This window comes from Ochlerotatus camptorhynchus, unplaced genomic scaffold (assembly GCF_037179485.1).
Source record: "Ochlerotatus camptorhynchus isolate MF236.1 unplaced genomic scaffold, CSIRO-AGI_Acam_v1.1 ptg000328l, whole genome shotgun sequence".
Classification (NCBI taxonomy): Eukaryota; Metazoa; Arthropoda; class Insecta; order Diptera; family Culicidae; genus Ochlerotatus; species Ochlerotatus camptorhynchus.
Genome location: NW_027040816.1, coordinates 5,925,379 through 5,942,114, shown reverse-complemented (window position 1 = coordinate 5,942,114; position 16,736 = coordinate 5,925,379). Strand labels below are relative to the sequence as shown.

Here is a 16,736-nt window from a genome sequence, read left to right as displayed (position 1 = left end):
AACCAAACTCAAGATCCTGGACAAAGATTTTAGTAAGTTCAGTGGAAGAGGAATTGCGTAATGAGAGTGCTGATGGTTATAACCAAACTTTGAATTATAACAGAAAGTGTTAATTGTACGACAACTCAATAGCATTACCTACTGACCAAAGTAGTCCAATACTGACCTGCGTTCTGTTTGCTTTGTTATAAAAGTTCTCGACATACTTAAAATAATGTTGGTTTCTCAGATTAACATTTTGTCTAGATCTAGAAGGTAGTTCAGTTGAGCTGACATGGCTCACAACACCAACGCGTATAACCATGTGAGCTCAAACAAACTTACCTTCCAAGTTCCAAGCACCTAAAAGCTACTTACTGCCGTATTTCTCCAATAATCAAAAAAACCCACCTGCACGTTAATCTCGGCAACATCGTCTCGCTGCTCCCAGTCGGGAAACATGGCGATAAACTCCAGCGGTTCCAGGCCAGCCCAAACCACGTAGCCGTTGATTTCGTTCTCCCACCGTGGCATCCCGTCATTCCCGTGGTCCTCTTCTTCATTAGCACCATTCGGAACAATGGCATCGCGGTCACTAGTAGTAATAGTAGTATCACAGTCATCGGTTACGTCGCTGGCAGCGTGTAGAGTAGTACCATTGTTGGCAGTGTTTTTCTCGGCGTCGTCAACCTCGTCGATGGCACCGTTACCGTTTTCGTCCGGAAGGGGTTGCCGTTTCTGTTGATCGTCGTTTCCGTTGGTAACCTTGTTCGACGATCCCTTCTGGGCTGAGGTACTGTTTCCGAGCTGGGCTTGCTTTGCCTTCCAGTAAGCTACGGCCGTCTCCATTGCCACCCGGCGTTCCGTTTGCCAACGGTTTTCACCGGAGCGATTGCTATCGAAGCTGCTGTGGTTATCGCTACCACTGTTGCTACCGCTATCGCTTCCCGCGCCGTCCTCCGTGGGCCACCAACCTTGCCACAGCCACAGGATGTGGCCATTATCGATCATGAATATCGTCGGCTGGCGGGCATTGTACAGGTCGTCCTGCCGGAACGGATACGACGAAATAAGGTCCTTGCAGCGCAGATTGTACTGCAATTCGGTGGCCTCGAAATTGCCGTTGTTGATACTGGTCAGGTTGAAGATTCGAGGCGAGAACTTAAAGTCCTGATGAGAACCGAGCAGCGAGTGGTACTGATGGCGATTTTCACTTCCATCGATGGCTTCGAAGAACTCGTGACTTTCTTGGCCTTCTTCAAGGGTCTTTGAAGTTATGGAGGACAGGGTTTCGTCAAACAGTTCGGAATATTTGTTCTGGATGATGGCGTTCAGCACGTTCTGACCAACTTCCCGAGCATGGGGCAGTGCCTTACAACCGGTCCAGAGGATTGCGCGACCCTTTTCGCCCTGGATTAGCACCATTGTGGCACGAGAGCGTAGCTGACGTTCATGGCAAGTTACTTCGGTGCAAACTGTTTCTTCCGGACAGTTTCCGGTGATGATGTACAGGCGCCAGGCATTGCGCGGGGTCTTCTTGCTCTTGTGAATGAACATAATTTTGAACAGCCGAATGAAGGCGGACGATTCTTGACCTTGAGCGACGCGAACCTGGGCGCCTTTCTCTTTGTCCAGTTCAACGGTCAGAAGAGCGGCAGCACCTTTTTCGTTGGCCGGAGCGTCCTTTCCGTGCCAGCAGAAATAGGCGCAACGGTCACGTCCAACAATGGTGCTTCGATTCGAGACCTTACCACTAAGCTCCCGTACGGTAACACTCACTTGGTACATCCAACGCACGGTGTAACTTTCGTCCGAGTAAAAGTGTCCACAGGAGGAACCCTCAATTACCTTGTATTCGTATTCGTCAATCTCCCATTGGGTCGTTGAGATCGTGAGTACGTCGAAATGACGCATCGTATTGGTGTCGTAGTAAAAGTTTCCACGACCCAAGCTGGAGTTTTCGAGCACCAAGTTTGGTTCCACATAGGGTTGTCCCTTGAACAGCATCTCTCCATCGACGGGCTTAATATCCAAGCTGGGAGTGTCCCCCATTTGGTAGCCATCGTCCTTCAGTTGAACGGTTATATCCGGCCAATCGAGGAATTTCTGTCGGAACAGAACCGTTTCCATATGTTGGGTAACCTTTGCTATCAAGCACCATTCCGGACGAACCGAACCACTCTTCGCCACTCGCCTGGCGTCTCTCTGTCTATCACCGCTCAGCTCCGTAAATTTGATCGGATTCAACTGGCACATATCGTAGCTGTATTCCTGTGAGTACAACTCTTGAGCCAGCTTGATGGCTGCCCTCTTTGCCTCGCTGGAAGCATTCTTCCCGTTCCAAATGTACAGCTCGCTGCCGAAATCAAAGACCAAGATTTTCTTACAGTCCAACATGGCAATTTTCGGTGCAGCACCCCAGTACTCTTCCAGCGGTACCAATGCGTCATCCTCGAACTCGTAAACCTTATTGGTCTCAATCAGGCAGCTCTCCAGCAGCTCATCTTCATCGGCATGACCGGAATCGCAAACTTCCACTTTCTGATCTTCTTGACCGCGTCCGAGCAGTTTCCAAAATTCACGCAACTGCCGCTCGCTGCAGGACTTGCCATCGCTGATCACCGTAGCGCTAGCAGCTCCACATCCGAGATCCTTATCCCGAACCATCACGTCGCAAATTTCCTTGGCCCGTGACCGCTCGATCACGTTGGAAAACTGACCCATGAAGGCAAAGAGTCGATCGGCGGTGACCAGCACGAAGCAATCTCCCCGGTTGATCGACCGCGCTACCGGTTCCACTAACCTGGTCTGAACGTGCCGCCGGCCCTTGACATGCAGCAACATCAACGGTTTGTACGGAACGAAGCTCTGGTTCAGCGGCAGACTGCTAGATTTTAGTGCGACCGATTTAAAGTCCTCCATGGAAGCCAAGCCAGCGAGCGCTTCGATGGCCAGATTGCTAGTTTTGGCAACTGTTTGGTTGGGTGTTGAGTGATGAGATGCAGTGTTTTGGTGGTAGCAGCAGGAAACGGGGTTGGGGGAAAACACGCACACACATGAAAAAAGAGAGATAAGAGAAAACAGCGCATTCCAGGAAGCGAATCCCGGAAGGAGGCGCACGGGGAAAAAGGGGGCGTGGTTAACAATTATGCTGTTAGACATGTTTCGCTTGGTTGGGGTGGTATTGGTCAGGGGAAGATCTTTTACATCATCGTTAGGTATAAGGTAAAGTATTAAGATTAGCAAATCATTCGTCAGAAGAGATCGAGCGTCGGGCAGTACGAAAAGCAGTCTAGTATTATAGAGAGAGATAGAGAGAGGGGATTGCGTCGAGCAACAGCAACATTAGAACACACACTTACTTGATTCTAGTTTGAGTCTTTTCAACTCTTTATCGGCGATACCTGTTTTGATTTCGGTGTACTCGGTCTGCAGATCGTCCCGTGCGGCCAGCTTCTTCAGCGGGTTCTTCGACATGGCCCCGCGACGTTTCGGTCCCTGGACAACCTTCTTCTGTGTCAGGCGCTGCTGGCTGTCTACCTTGAGCGTGTCGAAGTCTCCGATGACGACCTCCGCTGACGAACTGCTGCTACTACTGGTGGTGGTGGTGGTGGTGCTAAACCTGGTAGCTGCTACGGTTTTCTCGACTTTGGTGAAAAAGTTGCCAAAGCTTTCGTCGTCCAGCTTTGGAATTGAAACCTTTGAACCGCCGGCAGCGTGGGACTTGAGATCCCCACCGGCTTCCCCGTAAGCACCAAATGAGGGCACCCCGGGGACACTAATGCTACGCTTCATCATAAGTATACTGTCCATTCCTGCTCTGTGCTGACTGAGTTGACTAGATAGTTGCTGGCCCACGGCGGCCAGTGCTGCCACTGGCGATGGGCCTCCTCCTCCCCCTCCATTCTGAATTGGGCCTCCGCCGCTGGGGGTGGTGGGAGCGTACAGCATCGACGAGGTGGTCACCGAAGACACCATCATCGACGGGCTTTTGGCAAGACCCAGCTGGGGCGGGTTCACACTGCGGAACGCGCTCATCGGTGGCGACTGCTTTGTGTCGGATTTGATGAACGGCAACTTGGGCGACCTGGTGGCGGCCAATCGGCCCGCCACGGTGAAGTTGGTGGCATCCGAAAGTTCTGCAAGTTTGGTCAAGGAGATCGTCAGATATTGTATCAGATTGTAGAGTACTAAGCGTCTGCATTAAATTGGATTAATTCTATGTGAACGTTTGGCAGAATTGACTAGTTTTGGCTACCGAAAACCCTAAATTTTCTAGTTTGTATGTACCTATGTACCTCTTAATTACTAGACGCACGAGAAAACAAGATTGTATTTCTATACGAACAAAAAAACTAGTGCAAAATTTATGATCCATTACAACGACTTGAATGTAAGTACGCTTAAGTATGTGAAAACGATCGCATTGTGCATCGGTGCATGGCTCTTGTAAACAGCACATCCACTGCGCACTTTGTTCGTATAGAGATGCATGTTTCTTGCCAACTTGAAAGTTTGTCATCGTAGTTTATCTGTAGTTTGCTCCATGCTTCACTTCCAGTCATCAAAAAAAGTTAAATGAAGCAATTATCGCGAGCTACTGCTGCCTCTCTCACAATCGCACGCTCCTATGAACACGCCAATCTGAAGGTAGGTATGTACTCCTGGACCGTCACTTACCGACACGATTCTTCCAGCTTTCCGAAGACGTTTTGATCTTTCCGAGCCGGTCGGAAATGTTCCCGCCTTCGATGTCCGCTGCTGGCCGGCTGAACGGGCGCGGCGTACTGTTCTTGACCGGACTCTCGATCGATTTGGCAACAAGGATGGCATTCTGAAAATCGTAATGAGAATTGAAAAACCGGTGAGATAGTTGTAATGTGTTGCATAATAGTAGTAAATAATATTCCTCGCAGAAAGTGAAAACCAAAACAGCAGCGATTGAACGCCAAACGGTCAATCGCCTCAAACGTCAACCAACCAACGGCGCTCGGTAGGGGAGCATCTTGGAGTAATACAAAAGTGCCAATGATGATGGTTTCGGTTTAATGAGTAATCGTAATAGTTATAATGATAGCGGCGATAAGCTGCACGTGCCTCCCCCCGTCACAAGTCATCTATCGATCGTTTATTTCCCACACGGTCAATGTGACTTATGCGGATTCAAGTGTCTCTCAGCAGCATCAGGTTGTTGTTTGCGTTCGGAGGTTCGGGGAAGCAAAACAAAATTGAAAATGATTCGAATCCGAGCAATTATGATGAGCTGTTCTGTGGAGACCAATCAATGCTGAACCCCCCTCACTCATCGTCGTCGTCGTCGTCACAATCAAATCAAATCAAGTCAAGTGATTGAGTCATGGCGGAATATCGGAGTCGTCGTCGATGCAGCTAATGTCTTGTGTCGTCTCCCGTTCAATCGTCTATGCGAGATTCGAGCATGGCACGAGGGGCTAATTGGAATGACCTTTTTTTTCCCAGTCAACGGAGTCAATTCGGTTCTTTGGTGGGATTTTCGGTGATTTTTTTTTTATTTATTAAAATTATCGTGCGTGACTTGCGGATGCTGAAGTGCAAAGCGGATCAGATGTGAAGCACATATGTGAATATCGTAGCTACCAACTTTGAATGTGAGAATTATTCCCGAACCGAGGATGACAATCTTAACCAAGTTCAAGCAGTAAGGCTAATCGGTGTTGATTATGTTTGGCAAAAAAATCGTACGTAAACACAAGTTCAACACTGTCGCTATTTGCATAACAGTCCTATGTCTAAAAAGTGTGAGTGTAGAAATATGCAATAGGAACATACATGAACATTTGATCGTATGGTAAGGTGGGGCAAGATGGGTCAGCTAATACACTTATTAATTTACCGTGCACGCACTATATTCTGACCGGGTAAGAATATTTCAACGTTATCGGATCTGAGTGAAAATAATTGCGCAATTTAAAAAAAATCTATACAGAGCTGGAAAAATGGCCTATCTGCTTTGATCGATTCTCTTCATCGACTTTCTCTTTTGATAACAACGGCTATGCAAACAGTTTTTGTTCTATTTATGCCACATAGCATGATAAAGGAGGATTTCGACAGTGAGCATGCATACGGGCCTATACGCGATGATCGATTTTCTTCATCTTTTGTTAATAACTCGCTAGATTTTTTTTTCTCGGTGCGTTAGCTGTTGCTTTTGATAACCAATACAACCAGTTACTACTCTGCATTGAACAAATTCTAGAAAATTGTTTCGCTTAGCTGTAGCAATGCAAAGAGAAAATCGATGAAGAGAATCGATCATCGCGTATTCGCCCTTATGCATGCTCACTGTCGATTTTATGTATCGTCCAAATTGTCAAATACAACAGCAAATATGTCGTTGCAGCTGAGTTATTAACGGAAGAGAAAGTCGATGAAGAGAATCGATCAAAGCATATGGGACCTTTTTCAGTTATGTTCTTGTTATATCCGTAACCAAGGCCAACAAGTAAAACAAGCTGTTGTTAAGAGCTACTATTTATTACGTCTATCTTGGTTGGTGGTCGGATAAAGAATGAATCTCGAACTTATGACAGTCAGGCAAGGCCTACTACATCTAGGCCTACTACATCTCCCCCTTTTAGAAAATGTCATAGGAAGAGAGCCATCTTGGAATTCTTAATTCTCGTACAGAACGTCGAATAAAGTCTCCAACTGCTTCAGATGACACGGGCTTTTGTGCGGACTGAAGTTCTCCATCTTGAGCAGCAGGTTCATGATCGATTGTCGAGAAAGGATTTTCGCCAAACGTACTTGCCACTTGACCATCAGCTTCGAGTGATACGGAACCAACAGGAATAGGGACATCGTGATTGAATGGCACTTCTGGATCCAACGGTACAGCTTCATCTTGAATTTCATCAAGCAGCATTTCCCATGGTAGTTGCTGCGTCGCTTGCTCTGGATCATCAGAAGTGTGACGAGGGCGCATTTGGTTTACATGCGACCTCACCAGCTTCGGTCTCCCGTTCATGTCCAGTGCAACGATATAGTTGACGGAACCTTTCCGTTCGATGACTCGACCAGGAATCCAGGACTTGGCGTTTCTGCGATGCTGTTCAACGTAGACCAGGTCATCTTCTTCAAACTCGCGCTTGACTGCTTCATGCCGCCAATTGAACTGTTCGTTTTGTTTGTGGTTCTTGACAGCTTCAGTTACAGGAACAGGTTTCTTCAGTAGGTCCAAAGTGGTGCGCACTGGTCTTCCGAGGAATGCTTCTGCTGGAGACGTGCTGAGACCAACGCAGCATATTCAGGGTTGCAGTTGTGATAATGGATTGAGTGCGAAAAATTTCGGGCCACTTAGAGAAAGCATCTACCATGACGAAATAGTAGTATCCATGGATCGGACCAGCAAAATCGATATGGACACGTTGCCATGGCTTGTCCGGGAGAGGCCATGACTCCAAGGTTGCTTTTTTCGGGGACTTCGCTGCTTCAGCACATGCAGTGCACTGACGGACAAATTGCTCCACATCGTCGTCAACGTTAGGCTAGTAGATGTAACTTCGGGCCAGAGACTTCATTCGGTCCATTCCTGGGTGTCCACGATGCAGTTGACGAACGATCCGCTTTCGAAACTTTGATGGGACAACGATTCGATCGCCGAACATAACGCAGTTGTCGACAACTTGAAGTCCATCTCGTCTGGCGAAGAACTTCTTGACATCAGGATCAGCAACTTGCTTCGCATTTGCTGGCCAACCTTCGTTAAGGAAATTCACCACTTGCTGAAGAACTGGATCCTTTCGCGTCTCACCCACAATCATCTGGTGCGTGACTGGAAGGTTGCTGATGGTGTCGTCGAGAATTGCTTTTGCTTCAGATTCGACGCACACGGCGGCTATGACGTAATCCTCATCTGGTCTATGCTGCGATGACATTAGCCGGGATAGAAAATCTGCATAGCCAAAATTCGTCGATGAAACGTGTTGGATGTCGAAATCGTACAGCAGAAGTGTGAAGGCCCAGCGCTGCAAACGGTTTGCTGTGTAAACAGGAATACCTTTCTTTGAGCCGAAAACCTTGAGTAGCGGTTGATGATCGGTTTGCAGGAGGAAGTGTCGTCCATACAGCATTTTGTGGAAACGGGTGACAGCGAATATCAGGGCCTACTTTGGCCGTCCTTTGTAAAGACATCCTCGTACCTCGCATACCAGCCATCGAAGAAAAACTCCTCCGTCCGGATCGTACTGGAAATCCTGGATCCCGCTTGCCAAGGACTCAATAATCTTCTCACTACCAGCAGTCGGATTTCCCCGATTTTCCAGGTTTTCAATCTGCTGCTGCTGCCTCGTGATGAGATTCGTTAGCTGCAGGATGGCGTTCCGAAGATCCTCGTCAGACATTTTCTTGCTAGAGATTTCTTGCTTCGCGGTTCGAGGTGCTTCCAAAATTTTCCTCGTCGCCAATTGTTATATCCGTAACCAAGGCCAACAAGTAAAACAAGCTGTTGTTAAGAGCTACTATTTATTACGTCTATCTTGGTTGGTGGTCGGATAAAGAATGAATCTCTAACTTATGACAGTCAGGCAAGGCCTACTACATCTAGGCCTACTACAGTTCTTGTCATAGTCGTGTAGGCTGGACGTCTAAGTACTTGTATAACATAAATCTGGATGCACAATTAATCAATTTTTATTGAGTGAAAACATTTAAGAAAGCGACTATGCGTTACATATTCTTAACGCTCGATTTTGAATCCCGCTCGGGAAAGCCTTATGCTAAAGCATTTTCTTCTGATAGACAATCCTCTGTTCTCCACTGCTCTTCCGATGTGTCTTGAGGTCCCCAACAACGGTGTCAAATTTTTAAAGAATTTGGTAATGATATTCTCAATCAAAGTCCAAGATTTGTCGAAATTTGAGCAATATTTGAATTTTTTGATATGCAAATTAATAGCATCGTTCCGTTTCCCATACATTTTCCCATACACAATTTAAAAGTCTCCCGCAAATGCAGATCATAACCAAATTTGTTCAAATTTGATACATTGAAAGATCAGTGGGGAACAGGTGGTTCCTGAGCCAAAGAGTGATATTGTAGTTAATAATGTTACCCTCAACGAAATCTTACAAACTGCACCGTTGCAGTTTGTTCAGAAAGCGAGTAATGGCGCAATAGCCATAAGCCATATAAGGCTAGGACAAAAGTTAGTGCTCAAGTCCCAACTGTCAGAAGAAAATGGAGCTTGATTTAACCTTTCTAGTTTAGATGATTCCAACGAAAAACCAATCATATAATTACCAAAAAGGGAACGTACGGTACGAGATGTCCACGTTTCATCAATTTATTGGATTCTGAAGCATCGTGTTTTCTTCGATTTGAACAGGCCCGATTTTATCTGAATCATCTTGCCCCTTAAATGCTGCACAGTAGGCCTGGCCGTTTTGGTATGTGAAACACATATCAAATAGACAAGAAAAATGACCGAGGTATACCAATCATTTTCCAGGATGCTTTCAAGAACTGGCTGTGTTGGTGTTAGATTAGATTAGATTAGATTACCCTAAACCAAGTTTTACATTCTCTAAATACATTGGATGCATCAAAGGGTGCAGGACCGGATGGATTGGCACCAGTATTCTTGAAATCAGTATCGCAGAAGATAGAAAAACAATTGTTTTGGCTGTTCAACTCTTCTCTCGAATCCTGTTTTCTACCGTATATTTTTTGAATCTATAATGAATCAAAATGTTTTCGCACAAGTTAAGCATTTAATTACAGGCAAACAACATGGTTTTGTTAAAGGACGTTCAACGACTACTAATCTGTTGTATTTTGTAACATTTTCTACTAACGCAATGGATAAGGGACATTATGTTGAGGCGCTATATACTGACTTCAGAAAAGCGTATGATAGAGTTGATATCCCTCTTTTGCTATTCAAATTATCTAAGCTAGGTTTTAGTCAAAAGTTATTAAAGTGAATTCAGTCATACTTGACCGGTAGGACACAAAGAGTGAGATTTGAAGGAGATTTATCGTCAGTAGTCAATGTAACATCTGGTGTGCCACAAGGTTCCCATCTTGGACCAATACTGTTTATTCTATTTCTTAATGATATTGTAACGTGCCAGTGTGGTGTTACTCCCAGCACTGATGAGACCCCCGTCTCCAAGCCTCAGGGTCGGCACACGCTCGTGATAATTCCGCGAACCAAGAAAACACTCAAAGTTCACTTAAGATGAACTCCCACTTTATTCGCTTTGATGACACTCACTTCACGGACGGTCTCTTTAGATGTCTACTCCTACCTTGTGCTAGCACTACTCTTCTTTTGTCTTCGGGGCCCCTTCACCTGCCACTGCCGTCGTCGTCGTTCCTCTCCTTCCTCTGGTACCGCATCACCTTCTTGGGCCAGGGGTGGACGCCTCTACCTGTCCCGTACGCCCCTCGAGTATGGTGACGGACTCGAGGTTTCAACGAACCACAAGGGTAAGTTGACTTGCCTGGATTGGTGGCGCACACTGTAGCTGAGGGATCAGATTCTCGAACTGCGATTCGGACACACTACCGGCGATTGGCGTGGTCGACTCCGGAAAAATACGTTGAGTACGCAAATGTTACGGTAAAACCACGAGGTCCTGTGGGCGCGAAGGAGAATTCTAAATGGCGGTTATCGACCTGATCTCACTAGACAACGGTTGGATCTAGTTCGGGGTTTTCTTGGTGATGGTGATTACCTGGCTGTCCAATGATACGTGGCAACTTCCTCTACAACTTCTTCAAACTTCCAACTTAGCTGACTTTAGCACTTTAGCTTTAGTTTTCACCTTCAAACTATTAATTTTTAGCTTTAACTTTCGCTATGTGACCGTAGTCTATAATGATCACCAGGCTTATGACTGTGCCTCTTGGTGGACGATGACCCCGAACCGTGACCGTTGAACCGTCGTACGTGCCACGAATTCTCCACGCAATGGCACCGATTACGCCACCCCTATGGACGTCCATTCATGACTGCACACAGCGTGCTCTGGTGGTGGCTAGTGACATTGTTCTACAGTTTATAGGGAAGTGTCTCCTACTGGCTGCGTTCGTGGGGATTCTGGGACGTTTTACCTTTTACGAACATTTAAACTTTTTCTTGGAATTTAATAACTAAATATACGAAAACTACACGCGATTAATCTCACCAATCTTGGACGCAACACTTACACTTGTTACAATGTAGAGCACATATTGAATATCCTGAATGTCTCAATATATGCAGACGACATGAAACTTTTCCTGGAAATTCGTGAAGCGTCTAATCTTGTAGTATTTCAACAAGAAATTGATAACTTTTACACTTGGTGCACAAAAAGTTTATTAAAGCTTAATGTGAAGAAATGTAATTCCACTTCATTTACAAGAAAGCAAATGATTTGGCAAGAACATGTAACAATAGGACAAAACAGAGTTGAAAGGTGCAATCAAGTTAGAGATTTAGGTGTTATACTAGATTCAAAATTAAGCTTTGTTGAACATTAGAATAACATTATTTACAAGGCAAGCAACATGTTAGGGTTTATTAAAAAGTTTAGCTTTCATTTCATTGATCCATACACAATCAAAAAATTATACGTTGCATATAATAGGCCCCTCCTTGAGTACTATAGTATAGTCTGGGCTCCATATCAAGATATTCATATAAACCTTATTGAATCAGTTCAAAAACAGATTCTATTATTTGCTCTAAGAAAGTTAGGCTGGACGAGTTTGCCCTTGCCATCTTATGAGTCTCGATATATGTTGATCAATTTAGATGCACTTGAAAAGCGAAGGCAGTTTGCAATGATAGCTTTTATAAACGATTTTGTAGCACAAAGAGTGAATGCCACAGCGATTTTAGAAAATATAAATTTTTATGCTCCCACTCGCTCCTTCAGAAACAGAAATATGTTTTATATTAACAACCAAAGAACAAACTATGCCAGGAACGCGCCTTTAAATAAACTGCTCTACATTTGATTGACGACGAATAAATAAATAAAAGTTGACCCACCCTAATGTAGACCGTCGGAAAATCCAAACTACAATGCGGTTCTCCTCATTTTCCGAAAAGATTGTTGACTTTCAGGACTTTATTTGCTGATTTAAAACTTCAATTACACACAGTAACAGTAGTATAGTAACCCTTTCTAACCATTTTAAGCGCCTTTACCAGCTACAAAAAGTTGTAAACTCTGTACTCCTTTTGTATGGCCTTTCATATGTTCAGTATTAAGGAGTATAATGTGAAAATTTTTAAATTGCAAAAAATTGGAATTGAGTCAGGGCTCCTAAAATGGCTTGAATCATATTTAACTAACCGCCAACAAATAATTAAATTCAACGGAAAGAAATCGAGTCCAATTCAAGTCACTTCAGGGGTCCCCCAAGGCTCTCATTTGGGACCTCTTCTTTTTATTCTATACGTAAACGACATTTCTTTCATTCTCAAAAAACTTAAATGTCTTATTTATGCCGACGACATGAAGCTCTTTTTAGAAATAAGAAATGAAGAAGACATCAATATATTCCGGAATGAAATACACATATTCTACATATGGTGCAAAAAAAGTCTACTAGAATTGAATGTAAAAAAATGTAACTTAATATCATTTAGCAGGAAAAGAACAACTTCAAATATTTCAATTGCACTAGGAAATCAAAATGTAGAAAAATGTGAAAGAGTTAGGGATTTAGGAATTATCTTAGACTCTAAACTAACTTTCATAGACCATTACAACACAATTATTCACAGGGCAAATAACATGCTAGGCTTTATCAAGCGCTTTTGCTATAACTTTCAGGACCCATACACAATTAAAACACTATATATCGCCTATGTGAGGTCAATACTGGAATATTGCAGCATTGTATGGTCTCCTTTTTCAATCACGCACGAAGAAAGATTAGAATCCGTACAAAAACAATTTCTATTATACGCTCTTCGTAAATTAGGTTGGACATCATTTCCTCTTCCATCATATGAAGCACGCTGCATGCTTATAAACATACAAACATTAAAAGAGCGTCGTGAATATGCAATGGTTTCATTTGTAAACGATATCGTTTCGCAACGCATTGACTCCACAGAACTTTTATCAAAATTAAATTTCCATGCACCTACTCGGCAACTCCGAAATCGAAATGTATTTGCCATAAAACATCATCGTACAAATTATGCAAAATATGGGCCATTAAACCGCATGATGGCCTCTTACAATCAATACTGCGAAACCATTGACTTTACAATGTCTCGGCATAAACTAAAACAATATTTTTACTCCATAAGGCATTATAACTCATAAAAAATAGGAAAGCTGACACTGCTTAATTTTTATTAAAGAAAAAATTATACTTTTAACCTTTTGTCCAAAGTTGACGAAATAAATAAATAAATTTAAGAAAACAAAACTGTATTCTCATATGTACTAGTCTACGTTGGTTGACGAAATAAATAAATAAATAAAAAAAGTTGTGCCGTATTTTAGACAGCCCATTTATGAGACTTCACTAACTAAAACCATCAACAAACCTTCAAAAGATATAGAAACTTAATTTTTACTCTGTTCACCCCTATTCTAAATTTCGTTCGAAACGAAATTCCTATACAAAAAAAAATACTTTTTTGTATGAGAATTTCGTTTCGAACGAAATACAGAATAGGGGTAGTTAATATCAGGACTGTTGCGCCTAGCAACAAATGAGTACACAGGGTGCTCAATTCCATATTCCCAGCAGGCACAAGGGTGTCTGCTACCTACTCCACGATTTGGGCAAACGGTGCTCATTACCAAATCCAAGGGTACGACACGACGGTGTCTATTCGACAATCCACGGATTGAGTACAAAGGGTGCTCAAATTCGCATCCCAAGCCCAGATACAAGGGTGTTCTAGCCAGTGCTGATAAAAATCATTCCTTATACACTCTACTTAGCTGAAATGAAGACAACCTTAACAGATAGACCAACTACCTGCATGAATTTGAATTTTGACATACACAAATTCTCTTGATCAAGGCAACCTCTGAGTATCAATGTCAACATTTGTTTTTGTTCATTCGTGGCTAGATGTTTATTATCGCCTGTGTTTTTGTCAATATCAATATTCATCTTCATCTTGGTGGGGATGATTTTGAGGATCAAATGCAAAATGATTATTTTCCTATTACACACATACAAATCTGTTCGAAGCATTTACCTTTGCGCAGCAGATGACGCGATTGTATTGGTCTCATAGCGGTCCTATTAGAAAATGGAAGAGTTGCCAGTCTTCTTGATATGTTGTCTTCGATGAAATGCAAAATGATTGTTTTCATATTACACAAAGATCGCTCTGTAAAACGTGTTGTGTTGGTTTTTCTACACAGATGGATTAAAAATTATAGCCTCATGCTGAATTGATGATAATATCGAGGTTTTAAGTGAACCCTATACGATTGCTTTTATTGACAATAATCGTATTGTCAATACATTCAATATTGACGTCAATACATCGGTATTGACAATATTTCTGTATTCACATCATCAATATTTTTGTCAATAATTCCCCTTCGCGTCAATATATTGATACATGTGGGGTTTGCTTTAGGCTCTGGAGTAGACAATATTCAAAATAACCATTTTGCCCAAAATGAATTTGATTATTTTGCTTTTGAGGATCGCTTCTCATGTCGACAATTTTGGGATGAATAATCAAGCAGTGGTGAATATCAACAAACTCGTATTTGTTGATGTATAATGAACTCATGTGTCCGTTTCACTCGTACTTCAAAGCGAAGATATTCAAAGCGAACACAATTAGGTACTGCAGCGTGACGTCACGAATGAACTCAGTGTTAAGCTGTTGAACCTTTTTGACAGTTCAGTGGTACTGTTTACTAGCACTTAGTCGTTTTTTGAAAAAAAAAATATTCTAAAATTTCCTAGTTTTAACTTGAAAATTGTCGAGGAACAGCGCGGCGAAAGGATGTTGCTCGTTGACAATGCAGAAGTGTGGTTTACATCTCACTGCAGTTTGAGAACTTATCGAGAAAATCTACTCAAGAAAAAATCGACTAAGTCCACGTGAACTGTCATCAGATTGAGGTTAACCCCGACGGTGCAAAACCTAATTCATCTACATTGGGTTGAAGCGCTACTCCTTGCGTGTGATGGTAAATGATAAAAACAGACACTGGTTCTAGCAAACTCCAAGGGTCGAACACTAAGGGTGTTCGAACCAATCCCAAGGCAAACACACAAGGGTGTCCTCTAGCCATTCGGCGGATTGTGCACAAAGGGTGCGCAAACTCATCCAAGGCAAGGATACAAGGGTATTCAAGGCGAATCCCCAAGAACAGGGCACACCGTGTGCTCAAAGTCAAACTCCAAGGATTGCGCACATGGGATATCATACACCGGCTTGGCAATATGGTAGCATAATTTCAACCGGACTCGGGTGCCATTGTAGGCACTAGGGGTGTCTGCAGTTTGTCACTCGGATCCAGGATCATCTTATTTCAAACATCCAGGAACAAGACTAACAGGACAAACATCACCAGGAGGCAATGGGGGTGCCTGAAATCAACCACTAGAACGACATTATCTTCACTGTCACTTGTCGGATCTAGCTCAAGGTTATCAACCAGGATCAAGCACCCAAGAACTTAATTTCGCCTATATAAAGGAATGGGAACGCAGAAGTAGCAAGATACCAAATATAATCAACCTGATACCTAAACCATGGCTGGAACTTGGAGAAAGGAGAGTGGAGAGCGGATCGTTATTATCATCAGCGGCAGAGTACTCAATGTCCTATTGAAACCAAATTGGACCAATGATGAGAAGGATGAATACTACGATGATCGAGGATTGGCACCAAGGGAGAATCATTCAGAAATGTAGGACATTTCAAGGTGGGTGAGTATATCCGGGAGAAGCCTCACCCTGCCCTAACAACGCCACTGCCACCAGTGTGTATTTCTCCCAACGCTCACTTCACGGAATCGAACCATCTCCATTCTCTTGCGAGCAACACTACTACCATAGAGGTAACTCTAAGACTAGAAGGTCCCGAAATGACGTGCTCAACTTTTTGGCTCAGCTCTGGTACTATCTTCGGTCCCAAGCTAAGCGATGCACTCCTCGAACCATAGGAAAATCCACGAGTCCCTCATTTTATCTGTCAAACTTTCATAGCGAATCAAAACAAACATAGTGTAGTACTAGAATTTCGCCTGGAATGAAGTACGTTAATCGCTTTGCTTGGGAGCAATAGGCTAGTCAAGTAGTGAGTCAATTTACATTTTTCAGTCATTTTGATTCATTTTTTTAATGGCAGAAAATTGCATGAAATAGGTACAAGACATATATCAGATTTATTTGACGTTAGTTCAGGTGTCATAATTTTGAAAAGTGATGTGTGGAAAGAAGGAGTTTAGAAAAGCACCGACTGGTAACGCAGAACTAAACTGTCGACGAAATCAAAGTAACGAGCGGAGTGGGGAAGAACGAAGGGCAGCAACGTTTCTACTCATCAACTTATTCACAACATCCATTCCATTAGAATTAAATCTATGGGCTAGGGGGCGAACATCGCCTATCCCTAGCAACAAATTTGTTGACGTAGGACTACGTCTGTGCTTTCTATATGGGGGTACACTTTGTGAAAACCGAAAATGGAACATGTAACAAAATTATGAATAATTTTGAACGTTAATAACTCAGCTGCCCTTGGACCAATTTTAATAAATTTATCACCAATCGAT

At 43.3% G+C, this 16,736-nt stretch overlaps 1 protein-coding gene across 10 annotated transcripts in view; it reads right to left on the bottom strand.

The window, feature by feature from the left end:
• The window catches only part of Svil (Supervillin), an 807,253-nt gene that overhangs the window by 470 nt on the left and 790,047 nt on the right, over positions 1–16,736 (bottom strand). For 8 of the 10 annotated variants that reach the window (XM_065230080.1, XM_065230078.1, XM_065230079.1 and 5 more), the window contains 3 exons: positions 4,660–4,813; positions 3,342–4,118; positions 391–2,951 (listed from right to left, as the gene is read on the bottom strand). In XM_065230080.1, the coding sequence (XP_065086152.1) occupies positions 391–2,951; positions 3,342–4,118; positions 4,660–4,813 (3,492 nt within the window). The remainder of the gene's footprint in view (positions 1–390; positions 2,952–3,341; positions 4,119–4,659; positions 4,814–16,736) is intronic. The other 2 variants (XM_065230083.1, XM_065230084.1) reach the window with 2 other exon arrangements.